The following is a 15,771-nucleotide window of genomic DNA, read 5'->3' on the forward strand; positions in this document are numbered from 1 at the left end:
CAGTCTATTTCAACATAAATCAATTCTCAAGTTTTGTTTATGCAGTTGGCTCAGTTAAAAATAGGGATTTTGGTTTACTGTGGAAGTACTTGGAATTTTTTTTCTAAAATGATGATAAAATTAAAACCACCAAGAAGAGAGAAAACTGGAATGACATTTTAAATGCCCTTCCAAAATATACATCCATTGGTTTCTGTCAGCTATAAATTCCAGATTGTGAAATTGCTAAGTTCCAGCCTAGGGCAACTAGGAAGCTCTCTTCTAAAGTGAATTATGGTACACTGTGTGGGGAGAATAAGAACAGAGGAGAGAAGGAAAGTGAAATTTTATTTCAGGCTTTGTACATCTTCTGGTTAGGACTTCCACAGTTTATGTGTGTTTCAAAATAATGCTGGTATTGAAAGAACATTCTCTCTGCATAGATGCAAATGATTGGTAACTTAGAGAAGTCAGATCCAGAGTCCACTGAATAACTATGGCAAACATTAACTCTTGATTTAAAAATGAATGTATAAGAAATCACAAACCTTTCCCTTCACCAGTACTCGGACGTAAGTTGGCTGCACATCAACATCAAGTAAAGAAGTGTCCAAATGTCTTCAAAATGAAATAGAAATAAATGAATCAATCTACAATAGACCACATAGCTCTTTCAAAATGTCACAGTTTCTAAAGCACAGGCTTAAATTTCAGTTATTAAATTCTCCAAAATACTATTAGGATTTAAAGTTCTGGGGGAAAACACCCCATGATCTTCTTGTGAATGTCACTTATAATAATGTCTAAATTCTATCAAGTCCATGACATCAGCTATTATATAACTAAAAGAATTCAAAATCCTTGAAGAAAACAAAAACATCTTTCATCTCTTAGTATAGTGTTCTACATTAATATGAAATTAATCTACATGATATTTTAAATTGTGAAAATAATTTGCTACTTTTCCTTCTGAAGGTTTTACTACTAAAATTATAACAGATTCCCCAAAAAATTCTCCTTTTTTGTACAGAACTTGCTGGAAAACAATGAACAGATATACTTTCTACTCCCAGAAAACACAGTAATTTTAAATCTTTCAAACAAAATTTGTGGCCTGTAAAAGCTCCAGTTTTATATCTGCTCTTCCCTATGTGACACCTGATGTGACTCATGGGAATGCACAAGCATGTATTTCCCATTTCTTTTCTTTTACAACATTACTTAACAGGTGAATTTTTCAAATATTTTAGTCTGCATTTCTTACAGGTGAGCACAGATTATTAAAATCTGGACTACCCAGGGTCCCAAAGTGTTCAAGAAATGACTGTACATGGCACTTAGTGCTGTGGGGTAGTTGGCTAAGTCATGATGAGTCAAAGGCTGGACTTAATGACCTTGAAGGTGTTTTCCAACCTAAATGATTCTGCGATTCTGTAGTACATCCAGCAGTTTATTGAACCTGAACAGATTTTCTGAGGTTCCAGAAAAAGATCTGTATCTTGTAAGTCAGAAACATAGAGCAAACCTCTTTTGAGGGAAATTAATGACTTTCAAGGGAAGCACACCTGGCATGAATAATATTTTTGTGCTATAAAACTAGTACAAGTTTTATGTAACAAGTTTCTATTATGGACAGATAAACTTTTGGGTTTCCAGCCCCTTCCTGAAGAATGGAAAAGGTCATTGAAATGCTTAGCAGTGTATGTACTACCTCCTCGTCAGATTTTGCCTGACTCAACCAAATTTCTTCCAAGCAATGCTCTAGTACATTTCAAGAATAGGCATGAGCCATGGACTCTCCTCACTAATCAAGGAAAATAAGGCAAGTCTACCCTACTCAGTCTGTCTCAGGGAGAAGAAGAATTTAACTAGAAGCACATGAACAGTAATGAAGCACTTCTAGGGCCCAAGCATGAGCAAAAACCCCACTCCCTAGAGCCCTTATCTGCAAAGGAAGAATGGAAAAGATTTTACATATGTATAAGAGAACAGGTGTGGAAGACACCTGCCTGTGGGCTGCAGAAAAACATCAGCTCCCAAAAGGATTATTAGACACAGTGTCCATTCAGGATTAACAGAACAGTCTGAAGGGCCTTTGGCTTATTCAGCTTTACTTCCTTCCAGGTTTTGAGATTGGTTCCACTATCCACTACATTATTTGTTTTCTTCTTGAAAAGTCCCCATTACAGAGAGCACTATAATTGAAAAACTGTGTATTACATCTTATGAGTGGCAAAAATTATTGGGAAAAAAGATCTGACCTGTAAACAGCAAGATCCAAGATGATCTGGTTGTTTTCTTCATCATCTTTCAGAGAGAAATGAAGCCTAAAGACAATGAAAAGAAACAGCTCCAGGATAAATACTGCTGGAGTGAATAAGCAAACATTACAGCATAGTTCAAATGTCAGCAATTTTAGATGAATACAAACACCATTTAGACAATATGTCATGTGATAATTTAGAAACAGTTGCCATTTGCTCCAGTACTGGCATTTGAGCCAAGGTCATTCTGATTTTTATTTTCTGTTCTCCCTACTCAAACCACAAGAAAGAGAAAAAAATCCTCTGCTGAAGGTCGGTTAAAATTAAGCTTATTTTGATAATGCAGAACGAGAGACATCTGCTGGTGAAACCTGTCTGCTCTATTACATCTTCACAGAAAAAACCAGTTCCAAAATGCATGAAAAACACAGATCTTTGTAATTCTAACCTTATTGTATGTTCAAAAGACATGCACTTTTTTCATAGTAATTAATTTGTCCCAAGTATAAAAATCTGTCTGTGTATTTCCAGAGTAAAACATGATCTGCATAATATCCTTGATTCTATAAGCTTTATATTTGCTGAAAATGAGCCTGTAGATTGTATTAGCTGTATTTTTGTGATTTGCTGGCTGTGTTCTTAAAATTGGGACTGAACCTTATAAGTTATAAATTGATGCCATCTATTATTACAACTGTAAGGAGATCTAGTCTAGACTTACAAGTTCTGCTCATATGCTCAAACATTTCCCATGCATGAAAGCAGAGGGAAAAAAGAATGAAATTACCTACAAAATAGAAGCTTTTGATAAATTAGTTATTAGTATTATATGAAGGGATTTTGCTTTATATAATTATCTGGGCTATTTCAGTGACATTAAAAGACTTAGATAAGATGGGTTCAGGTAATGGAAAGATGCCCAAATGTTAACAGATTAGATGATAATTTTTTTCAGCAATAAAAATATTTGCCAGATATGCTTTTCACTCTTTGCTCTCCTATATTCTGGCACAGTCCATTTGCAAGAAAGTTTACAGATTGTAGTTTACGAGTACTTTTTATTGGAAAAGTGCAAAGAATACAAAAGAGTTTTATTTCCTGTCTTACTGCATCAATGATCTTGAGAATCCACTAAAACATGAAGGGTGAACAAGAGGACAGAATTATAAAATTTTCCAGGAGGAATCTTAATTAGAACTGAAGTACAGAAACAGTCTGTCCTCAGCAGCAAGCAGCCATTCCTCTTGCTAACTTTCCAAAAGAACATCAGAGACATTTGGACATTTTTATGGACATGAGACTTCCACATTGAAGCAAAAACTTTGGAGAACACCATCTGCTTACTTGTATCTCTTTCTTTATGTCTCTCCAATACACTGCCAGATTGCACTGAACAGCTGTGACATTCTTGTTGAAGTCATGACAAAAAATGTCATTGGTCTGGCTTTACGTGGGCACATCCACAGACTAAATTCAGAAAACTCGGGTGACACAAACAGGGATGCTACTAACAGTGAACTCTGTTTCTTCTAAAAAAGACAGCCAGAGATTGGGTCTAAATGTCCCTGCTTTTTAGAGGCATGAGCAACTTATATTAAAACAAGACTTAAATTATTTTAGGCTTGTCTTTTTGGATTAGAAAATGATACAAATATTTTTTTTTAGTCAATACATTTTTACTGGAAAAAGTACATCAATACAATGGAAAGTATCTCCTGGTACAGACAGACTAAACATGGCTCTACATGACACTAAACTCTTGCACTGCCTTTAATTCTCTCTGTTCTACTGAAAAATGTGCACTGCATATAATTTCTTGAATTTGCAAGGATTTCTGAATTTACAAGATTTAGAAAGCAGTATTCATGCTAATGATAAGCATGTTCATAAATTTGGTTTTGCAGAGGTCAGTGGCCACTTTCTCATCCCACTCTGCTGCAGGAGACCCTATGGGAAGCTGTTTATAAGGAAAAAATATTTGCACTCAGTTCCCTGCTTTCCCTTAGAAAATGAAGGTTTGGTTCAAGTAAAATCAATGGCTGATATCCCTGGAAACTCATTCCAAAACACCTGAAAATCCAAGTGCCTTTGTCAATGGTAAAACACAAGACACTCCTCTGTATCTCCATCCTCTGTTGCTGGAGACCCCACTCAGGGCCACAGGGCCCCTTGCCAGAAGCTGATTATCCTTACACCTGCCATCAGAGGACAGGATGATTTTGTCCAGAAATATTACTGGGATGTATCTTTTCACATTTAAAGTGACTTGTCATACTCATTTATCTTCAACAGTTAAACTTTTTACACTATTAGCAAGATGCTCCAAGAAAGAGCCTTACTATAGAAGGGAAAAGACTAAAATATCTTATATATTTTACAGAAAACAAGTTCTTCACTCTTTAAAGAGAAAGTTGTTAAATTAAACAATCCTCAACACTTAACGCAATGACAACTGATTCTTCTTCCAGCATCAGAATATAAATTCAGAATCCACTTTTCCCACAAGGAATATAATACTGCAACAAGAATTTCTCAGCCCTCTTATTTTTGGATTGTCACATATATTGAAATAGCTGCCCAAATCAACTACAGAGAGATTAGACTGCTTAACCTCTTAACCTTACATACTTAGGCACATTCACATTCAGAACTTTTCCTTCTGCAGTGACCAATGTCCAAGCAGTCTTCTCTCTCTTTTTTGATTCCCTTAACAAGCAGAAAGAAAAATTGTTTATGGTTAATCATTAAAAAGTTGCATTATTATGTAAAGTAGCAAAAATAAAGAAGAGGATGGCAAGACATAAGAATTAGCTGGTACTGGATTTAAGGCTACAATTTAGATCAGAACAAAACAGATTGCATGATGAATCCAATTGCACATTAAGAACATCATCTAAAGATGAGCAAATAATTTATAATGTCACAACTTACATGGACAGTGACTTCTTCTGCATATCACCATGTCCTTATCAAACAGAAATATATCAAATTATCTGGTATACCACAAGAAAACCATGGATGGCTTAAATGTATGAAATGGGACTTTTTCCTAGTTAGGAATGGTCAAACTCATCATGAGGTGTTGCCACTGATAACTGGTTTGATGTATGGGCAAGCAATTCTAAAGAGTTTTATTCATGCTCACTTGATTACTCCCACTGAAAAAATGCCTGGCCTGCCTTCAAACAGCATCTGTCCCTCAATCACTAATTTTGCTCTAGCAAAAGGAATTTTAATGGTCAAAAGATTAAAAGCAGCATCCAATAGGATACAGTAGGACCAAAGGGCAGACATATAGATTATTTGTTTATGCATATATTACATTTTTGGTTGTGTTCTTTTTTCAAAAAATGCAATACATATTCCTGATTTATTGATGATGTACTGATTTGTTATTTTAATATTCACTATCCATTTCCAGCTATGAGCAATTAAACGAAACTGACTTTCATTTAGTACAATAAACCAGCTATGATAAATTTATCTGCCCAAAGTAGATCACAGTAAGAATATTAAGACTTGTAATAGTGGTATTAATATATTGATACTTGTAATACTGGTATTTTCCTGTGTAAATGCTTAAATTATGAGCATGGGAAGGAAGAGCAAGGAACCTTAGTAACATGAAAAAGAAAATTCTGCTCACACCTAAGTAAAAATATGGAGTTTTCTTTAAAAATATAGCACTGTCACATTGCATTAATCCACTCTTCAGCTGGTCAATATAGTGGGTATGACCACATTAGTCACCATATTAAAAGGGAAAACATTTCTCAAAAAAAGCCCAACAACAATGCATTGCTTCTTTTCTGTTCCTGAACCTATTTCTTATGATAAATTCAAGATTAAGAGCATGTTAAAGGTAAATCACTAATGATAGATATAAAATATTATAGATTTAGAACACCTTGGGGAAAAAACCCCCATAAAAATAGATTTGGTCTATAAATACAAGAGATTTGAAAAAGAAGTAAGAACACTTAAATGGACCTACTGGAACAACTACATAAAACCAATTTCTGTTTAAGAAAGACAATTATCCAAGTGTTAAACTTGGATTTATGTTATATTCTATAACATATTCTATATTCTATAACATATGTTATATTCTATAACATAAATCAGCTTTTGTGTGGGATTTGTGGGCTGCCAGTCTCCACACCTGAATTCCTAGATTTGACACGTAAAAGCAAAGTGAATGAACCACCACTGTTCAAAGGATGTTCTCAGAAACACCTCACAAATTATATCCTACCAGCTGTTAGCTCTTACCAATCTGTTCCCAGATGAAATTGTCTATTCATGTGAACCATTTTACGGTGATGCTGTGAAACTTTCTCAACACCAAATCAAATTAACCCTAAAACGATTTTTTAACTCTTTCAAATGCATTGGGAATTCAGAAAAATTCAGAAATTAATTATTATATCTTTATTATAACACTGTTTGGACTGTCCTTGAATTTTTAGAGGGAAGCATTTGGAACACATTTGCTTTTGACTAGAGCAAGGTATTTCCAAACACAGCAAAACTCAAACTGGTTAGAAACTGAGTTTCACAGAAGTTCTTCCAGGAAAGTGCTAGAACTTGAATTAATAATAACAACAAGTTATGCACATTTCCAGATTTCCTGGAGAATTCCCTAGGACTGACTTTTTCAATACTTAGCCTTGACAAAAATTTTAAAAAGCAAGTCCTTAAAAAGAACAGCTAAAAAAATCTCCAGCACAAAGTATGTCATATAAGTAGAAGAGAGAGAGAAAAAAAAAAAAGAAAAAGACACTGTAAACAACAAGACACTGTTTGCAATGTCTGTGGAACTGATAAGCCAGAAGCAATAAAATACTGGGGGTTTTGCTAGTATCTGCATATATTTTGCATGTTCAGCAAAACAAGGAACAAATTTATGAAGTTTTAAAGGCTTTTCAGGGACCAGACTTCTTCAGATTCACCATGTCAAATAGCACAGATAAAAGAATCTTATGACTTGTGACAAATATCTTTGATAAAGTATGAGAAAAAATTTATCAGTTACATGGAAAAAGTGCCTGAAATGCCACTTGGGCAAAAAACTTGTAGCCTGGCCTGCATTACATAATGCAATCTGCAGTATGGATAAATGTTTTTAGCAGAAAGTTAAATGTTGAACTACACAAAACAGTTAACTGACAGAAAAGTGGAACTTCTAAACTGCATAAAAATGAGTTGAAAAAAAACTATATTTAAAAACTCTGAGGAAAAATAAAATAAGGAGTACAAAATGAAGTTTAGAAAATGAAAGAAAACAAAATCAACAATCTGAATATTTAGTTTAGACTGTATAAGCCTATTTTAACAATCAACAGGCATTAAAGTTGTCAGTTCTCAGTAATATTTAATGTCAGGCAATCATCTGCCTGCTCTCTGCACCTCTGAAAATTTCTCCTCCAATTCATCAAGATATTAAAACAAAGAAGTACCTTGCATTGTCTTTAGCTCTCCGTTTTTCTTCCATGTACCTGTGAGTTTCTAATCTAGATTCTGGAGTGTATGGTGTAGGCTCCTCCCAAAATTTTCTGTCTTCATCATCATCATCATTTTCAACAGTTCTGCATCTTTCTTGTTCTCCATCTGCTTCTGCCCGATTGGGTTTTTCCTGTGGGGAGTCTGGGCTACACAAGATCACTGAAATATTACCCCAATGAAGTGAAGGAAAAGTAACTTGGTAATAAATTACTGCAATAATATTTTTTAACCCAATAATAACTGTACAATTCCTATCAAGATTGGTATCTTATATATTTGGAGAACATTCTCTGCTCTGCTTCTTTTGTCAATGAACAAAGCACATTTTGACAAAATGTTTTTTATTTACCTGACTATGAAGTGATAGTATGGCTGTACCTAATCCCCTGAAAACCCTGAGAGATAGTTCAACAGATTTAATTTCAGAAAAGAATTTTCAGATACCCTCACAACTTTCAGGTGAGAAAAAACCTTCATTCCATGTGTTGTTTAAGAATTCCCACCATTAGATTAGAAATTTATATGGTAGCAATGAGCATCTCCTCAAATGCAATCTTAACACCTGAATAATTTTTTCTCCCTAGCTGTAAGCTTCTATAAATCTCTATCAATAGAGAGAGACAACTAAATTTATGATACAGGTGTGATCTACGAGGACAAATTTCTGCAGGCAGCTTCATGGAACAGTTTCTATGGGATTAAAAATAAAATGGGCAGCAAGTGCAATAGAAGATGACACCAGACAAAAATCCTGCTGCTGCCTAGGTAATGTCAGTGACATGAAATGGCAGAAATGGGAAAACCAACACCAAAGGCCTGGAATATTCCACTTCAGCCCTCAGATGCTGAAGATGATGCTAAGGCAAAAGCAATTATAGATGAACAGCTGCTTTCCCTGGAACCTCTGCTTTACCTTAAACAACAATTTCCAGCTGTTCTCCTGAAAGAAACTATTAATTACACTACTTTGGCACCCAGACAACTTAGCTTGGAGTTTTGGGAGAAAAAATTCTATTGAACTGTGTCTGCAGGTCAATAATAAATTATGTTTGTAACTAATTATATTTTTCATTAGAGGTAACATGCATGAGGAGAAATAACTCTGCTTGAATCAACAATAACGATGAACAAAAATATTTAAGTGGAATTATATAAATTCTTTAATGGAAAAAGCCAAACTTGTGAATAAAGAAAGAATAATGTTTACTCACAAACTGTGGTTGTTCACTGTTACCTGTCACATCCAAGCTTAGAGTCCATCTGTTTCTGTTTCTCATCCTTTTTTTCTTGCATCCTTCTTTGAGCCTCTTCCTTTTCTCTGGCCCTTTTGAGAAAGTAAGCTGCTTCCTGTTCTCTGATTTTCCACTGCACTTCTGGATAGTCTTGAAGGGCTTTAATTCTCTCTGAACGTTCTATTTCTTTACTATCCAAATACTTCCCAAAGGAGAAAAAGTCAATATAAATATGTGAGAAAGTATAAATATATTCAAATCAATAAATCATTCAATTGTAGTTTAATTTGGATAATTAAGTTCTGTCTATAATTAGAAATGCATCTTTCACATATCAAAAGCACTATGTGATTATACTTTATTACAAAAAATTAACAATTACTTTCTATTCAGATCTGAAAATGGTTTTGTGTTTCTAAGATCTGCATTTAGCATTTTCCAGGAATTTTAATTAGTCTTACTAGACTATACAGTAGAGATTCCCTTCAGCCATTTCTGGTCTTTGTCTGATTTTGATTCAACCCAAAATGATTTCTTTTGATGTCTAAGCTTGCTGCCAACTGACAAAGTTGAATCTACTCTTAATAAGTTAAGCAGTGCCTGTGCTTCTCTGAGGAAAATTGTGAGAACATCTTTCAGGCCTGAGACTGCTTCATTGGCAGGAAATCATTACATCAGCTCAGTCACAGCACAAAACCACAATCTCAGTGTCTAATTCCAGCCAATGCCATGTAGTGCAGTTTTACACCAATTTGTATTTTTTTCTGTCTCACACTCAGGTTTAGTACATATTGCTGGAATGGTACCAACAACCCACTAACTCTCTGCAATCATGCTAATAATTTAAAAATACATTGTATATAACAACCATGAGGAAAAAACTGCCAGAACTGTAAAACACATTTATTTGAAAAAAAAAAAAAAACTGAAAAACTTTTGTTTAAGAATCTCCAATAAAGATGACAGAAAAGTTAATGAATAATTGTGGTTCCATCAGAATGGAACCAATTATTATCATATTATTTATTGTAGTAATTTCTTCTTTGGAATATAATTTAATTTCCTGTGAACATTAAGAAAAAGTCTATTAGCTTTCCAAGTACAGGGTTTTTTTTTTGTTTAGGCCAAGTATGTTCAGTCAACAGCACTCATGTTTTATTTGAATTTAAGTTTTAAAATCTTACTTTTAATTGCTGAAGAGTTGCCACTACAAATTGTCTATAACCTTCAAATTCAGTACATGGGTTACCCATTAGAAACAACTCCTTCAGATGAATATTGCATTTTAGGGATTCAATGCTGGAGAGTTCACCAATGAAATTTGCTGTCAGGTCAAGTTTCTTCAATTCTTCACAGCCTGTTTGAAAGAAGCCTTAATTCAATTTGTCCATAACATAACTGTACACATGATATACATACACACACGTGGACACAGCTGGATATAAAACTGTCTCCATTTGTGTTCTGTAAACTGATTTCATTCTATCAAAACTCATCTTTTCCAAGACTCTTTCTGAGTGAGAGTGACTCACAGCTGAAGTTATGAGCTTACAATATTTACAGGAATAAAACAAACTCAATAAAATACAAAATACCGTAACATTATTGGCTTTATCAGTATCAAAACTTTGTGGACATTCATGGATGAGCTATTAAATATTTAATTTTCAGATAAGCTGGATTTCCTTTTTAACAGTCTGATTGCCATGATACCCCTTCTCAGCTAAGTTTCAATCATATGGCTAAAATCCAATCCAATTGCTTAAAGACAGCAGAATCAATTATGAGTTTCAGTTCTGAGTATGGTTAATCTCTGGTAATATTATTCAAGTACAAAGATAAAACTTCCCAAAAACTCACTGCAAGTTATATTTTTCACTGTGTGGACTCAGCTGTCATTGTAAACACTTTATCATTGGTTAAATTGCAAAAACTGGTGAGAAAGTGTTTGTATAAAACAATTCATTACAAACAGAAACTATAAATTAGATAACAAGATGCTCTGGAAAATCTGATTTTTAAATTTATTAGCTTTTCCTGTTATCATAATGTGTCCATGAATCATAAACTTGACTCTAAGAGTAAAAACTTTAGCTGAGAGTAAGCTCAACTTTGATTCACATCACTGTAATCACTTTCCTTTCCTGGTCTATCTGCTCAGTTTTATGCACAGTTGGGCTGTAAGAGAGTAAACAACATGGAACAATTTATTAGGGGATTTAAAGAACCCAAATTTATGCAAGGGGCAATCCCAAAGGTTGTAACTCCTAAGTAAATGACAAATCACAGTAATAAATAATACAGCCTGATAGCTGAGTTTAAAATTTAGTGGCACATAAAGAAATGCAACTTTCTCAGCAAATTCCCAAATATGCACCACACTACCTACTTCTTCACTATTTTCAAATTTGTGTTTAGTCTATTTGCTTGTTTCTTATTTAAGCCATCCCCTTGAATCAGCTTGCACACTTAAAATCACAAAGTAAACCAACCAAGTACCCAACTAAACCAACAAAAGAAAAAACAAAACAAAACCAAAACACACACACATACAAATAACCAACCAACCAGTTTGTTTGTTTTGGTTTTTTTCAACTGTTCCTTTGTCAAGGTGGATATATTAAAGATTCAGCAACTGGCCTAATCAGAACTGAGAAACAGAAAACAATCAAGTCATAAATTATTCAAGTAATATGGAATGTGTTTATGGGTTGCTCCAAGTCTTAGATTTTAATCTTGGAAAGTGCCATATTTTGCACATGAAATGTGCAAAAGTGACAGGATAAAGGATTAAACAGAGATAAAACAGACAGGATTTCAAGCAATGAAAGAGAAAAAAATCCTGTAAAAACCTCTTTTAGAAAAACTCAGAACCTCAATGAAACCTGTGCTGAGCACAGAACCTTCTTGTGTGTGACATTTGATTCCTGAAGATGAAACGTGACCCAGAGACATTTAGGAAAGTTCAAAGAGAAAAATTCAGCAGTAGGAAATGCTTGCTCTAAGGAAGAACTTACTGAAACCCTGCACCCAAGGATCCTCTACACATCCACAAAATACCCCCACAGGTGGGCACACTTAATGGCTTCCACCCTCTTTTACACCAAGTCACAAATTCATTGTTTTAATATGAAAAGGCAAAATGGCTTTTTTCAAAATCTGACCTTCCAGATTTTCAATTCTTTCAATGTTGTTCAAAGCTACATTCAAATATTCCAGCTTCTTTAGTTTGCTCACATTTTCTGTAACAAAACATAGATGATTATTTCAGTTTTCAGCCCTGGAAAGTATGATGATTTCACCTGCTTACCTTAAAGCAACAATGAAGCAGAAAAACAGCAAAGGACAAATCAGAATATGTACCACATTACTGGACATTACTATTTTAATGTTAATAAAAAGACCAAACAAAAAAGTTTTCTGAAAAAAAACAAAATAAAAAAGCAAAAAAGAAACAAGGAAAGTTATAAACACATTTTTATCACAAATCCATAAAACACACATATCTAATTCAAGAGGAATGGCTGAAAAAGCATAGTGATACATTCCATCTTGGGAAATGTGAGATATCTACAAATTCAGTGACATGAATCCTACCACAGTTTACTAAGAACTTAGAGAAGTATTTTCTACCTAACTCACAAACAAACCATGACATCAATTTCTCAGCAAGAACTTGTGCAGCTTAGTTTGGATGTTTGTTTTTGCAATATTTCTGTAATGAAATGAACATTTCTGTATCTCTGTAAGATGTGAGAGCTGTGTTGAAGGCAGTGGCACCACTCACACTCACAGGGGATGCCTGAGAAGCCCCTGCCTGCTCATGAGGCAAGGCTGATCTTGAGAGCTGCATCAAGGGTTGCTTTAAGAAGAGAAAAGACACAGCCCAACAGAGCCAATATAAACCATTTCTCTGTGATATTCAGAAGAGTGCTTGGAACTGCTGTGTCCTCTGAAAGGAGTTGCTGGTATCCAGCGGGAAGAAAAACTCCTCAACTTCAATACTTTGCAACACAGCCCCTGTTGACAATTATTTTGGTCACCACTATAGTGTGGGGAGGGCTTGGTGCGGCTTGTTTTGGTTGTTTTTTGATTTGGGGTTGTTTTTTATTTTGCATTTGTTATTAAGGTATTACCTCAGAAAGCTGTCATGTTATACAAGAATATATGAATCAGCAAGTTGCATACTCTTTCAACTCCTACAGTTAGATTATGGTAACAAAAAAACTGCTCAAAAATGAAATTGCTAGTCTCAAAAATGAAACTGCTGAAAAAATTTTGGGTTCAAAAAGCAACAGTCCGAATGTGGTATCCTGTGCTAACCTGAAGGAGGCCTGAGTGTTGACAGAAAAACCACAAGATTAGATCTTGTGCCTTATTAAGAACTCATTAACAGAGAGAAGACCAACTTATTTTAGTCCTTCTTTTGATGGGGCAAGGAAGCACAAAGCAGCTTAAAAAACTGGTTTTCTCTGGGAAAAGATTCCTCCACTTTAGAAAATTCTAAATCTCTCACTTTAGAGATAGAATTTCCTGATGAGTCCCTTGAGAAAACTTAAAGGATTTGCCTACAATTTCTGAGCACGGAACTTCCTCCTAAAACCTTAGGATTTTTGTTTTCCTCTTGAGGAACTTCTAAGAGATATTCTAACATATTTCTGACCACTTCCAACTTTTCATTGTTCATCTAGACAGTATGTGTAGAATCTAAGCTTTTCCAGCCCAAGGCTTGATGCCACATCTTCCAATATGGAAAAAAACCAAGGTATGAAATTATATCTTGTTCTGTGGTGCAGGAAGACCATTAAGACTTTGTTGCAGAAAGTTTGGTTCAAGCACACAAGAAAGTATTTTATCTGAATAAAAATTATTTCAATGTTAACAAAAAATATGATTTGCATGAAAACGAAATTTTGAAAAGAGCCTCAAAGAGCTAATTCTGTGGTATCACAGCCCATGGTATATGGTAAACTCTTTGACTCTCTGCCACAAGATGGGATATTTAAACTATATCCTGACTTTTGAAATTTAAATCCATGAAAGGTGTTTCATACTCATATGCTACTGACTTGTATCTCAGTAGTATATTTTTAATTTTAAATTTCCCTTAAAAATTTCTGACCTTCTTATAAATTCAACAAAGAAACCAGGAAAGGAACTCTTGATAGGAGCACATTCCCTTAAGTATAGCAGGATATTTTTTTTTCTGATTTCAAAATTATGCATGTGAATACATTTTAAAAGAACCATACTGACAACAGACTTACCAATTTTTGGAATTAGGTTATTTTGAAGATAGAGAATTTTTAAATCTCGACACCATTTGTCAAGATGCTCTAGCTTTTCTATTTCCTGCTGATGCAAAGAGATTTCTTCCAGTGAAAAAATTTCACAGTTGTTATGCTCTGCACGTCTTCTAACGAGATCTTCAGTGACTGAAAGAAACATTGGATGTCATATTTCCCTTTAATCATTTTCTGCCATCTGACTTATGAGCAAATTATAAAATCATTAAAATATTTTGTTCCACCATACCAAATAGCCCAGTAGGAATGACAACAAAAATAAAATCTGGCAGAAATGATATCAAGATATCAAGTACTAGATAGCTTTGACCCACTCTGCCACAGTAAACATCTTTTGTGAAACACAATCACGTCACCTGCAACATTTGGAAAGATCCATTTGAAAACTGCTGAGTCTTCCATAAGAATGTCATACAACCCTTGCAGAAATTAACCCAGCAGCCACTATTTTCAGCATAGCTTGGGTTGCAGATTGATTCATGTAGACAAGTAGTGGAGTGTTTTATGCTGTTTTATTTCCAGATGCCAGATGTTCACATCCCAGACAGCAGCAGGGGGTGGGGGGGAAGCAAACCACAGTGTGTCATCATATTCTTGCAGCAGCACAGGGTGCACAGAAATTAGCAGGATAAATGCTGAAAATGGGCAGATATTTTTTATTCCATAGCTAACTCATGTTTATAAATGTTTATGTTAGAATGAAATGTATACCTGGTACTTAGGCACTACCAGCTCATCAGAGCCAGCAGAGGAGTTTCAGTGGCTAAAAGCACCAGAGCCCTGGGTTCAGTTATCATGTTGCAATATTTAATGCCAGGCAGTCTCTCAAACAGTGAAAAGGCTCTGTATCATGAAGGTAAAGAAATCCTACAAGAACCAGTGCTCACTCCTGAGCTAGATAACAGAACTTTGTTTCCAGCACCAAAAAGTGCCAGCATCTTCCTCTCCTTGACAAGCACAGGGCTATAGTGAAGTCCTGAGGAAAACCACAGGGTTTTATCAAGTTAGCACAGGTATTTTCATTATTTTTAATGCTGAAAAAAAAAGACAAAAAAGCCTTACAAAAAGGATCTGAAGAACAGCAAGGAAAAAGAAAAAATATATAACGATCTGTGAAAACAAATTTTCTACCATGCATTAATTAAAAGTACTCTTTATTTCTTTGTCTCAGGGAGGTTTTGTGAAATCATCCAGCTTTATTAGAGGTCCTGGAATGGCTGCACACATTCCCATTGACCAGCAAACTATGTACCAATACAGCCCAAACTCTCATGTGTCTGTACAGCTCCTCTATCTGCAGAATTCAGGAAAGGGTGAAACTGGTTATATTTATATTCTATTATTTATAAATGTCCAGGCTTAAATCTCCCTTCTGCTCAAAAGAGTTTCACCTGACAGAATAAATTTACAGAATTAAATGTGGAGATACAGATATTGGTTGAAGGGGGAACCTATCTGCACATAAATCATTTTGGGAAAGGTGTC

General features: G+C 34.8%; 1 protein-coding gene across 2 annotated transcripts in view; it reads right to left on the reverse strand.

Annotated features, from left to right (window-relative positions):
* Positions 1-15,771, reverse strand: part of LOC131092882 (dynein axonemal assembly factor 11-like) — a 51,968-nt gene that overhangs the window by 18,363 nt on the left and 17,834 nt on the right. For both annotated transcript variants that reach the window (XM_058039847.1, XM_058039839.1), the window contains 8 exons: positions 14,248-14,415; positions 12,145-12,222; positions 10,165-10,337; positions 8,983-9,182; positions 7,703-7,894; positions 4,872-4,949; positions 2,241-2,306; positions 528-597 (listed from right to left, as the gene is read on the reverse strand). In XM_058039847.1, the coding sequence (XP_057895830.1) occupies positions 528-597; positions 2,241-2,306; positions 4,872-4,949; positions 7,703-7,894; positions 8,983-9,182; positions 10,165-10,337; positions 12,145-12,222; positions 14,248-14,415 (1,025 nt within the window). The remainder of the gene's footprint in view (positions 1-527; positions 598-2,240; positions 2,307-4,871; positions 4,950-7,702; positions 7,895-8,982; positions 9,183-10,164; positions 10,338-12,144; positions 12,223-14,247; positions 14,416-15,771) is intronic.

This window comes from Melospiza georgiana, chromosome 1 (assembly GCF_028018845.1).
Source record: "Melospiza georgiana isolate bMelGeo1 chromosome 1, bMelGeo1.pri, whole genome shotgun sequence".
NCBI lineage: Eukaryota > Metazoa > Chordata > Aves > Passeriformes > Passerellidae > Melospiza > Melospiza georgiana.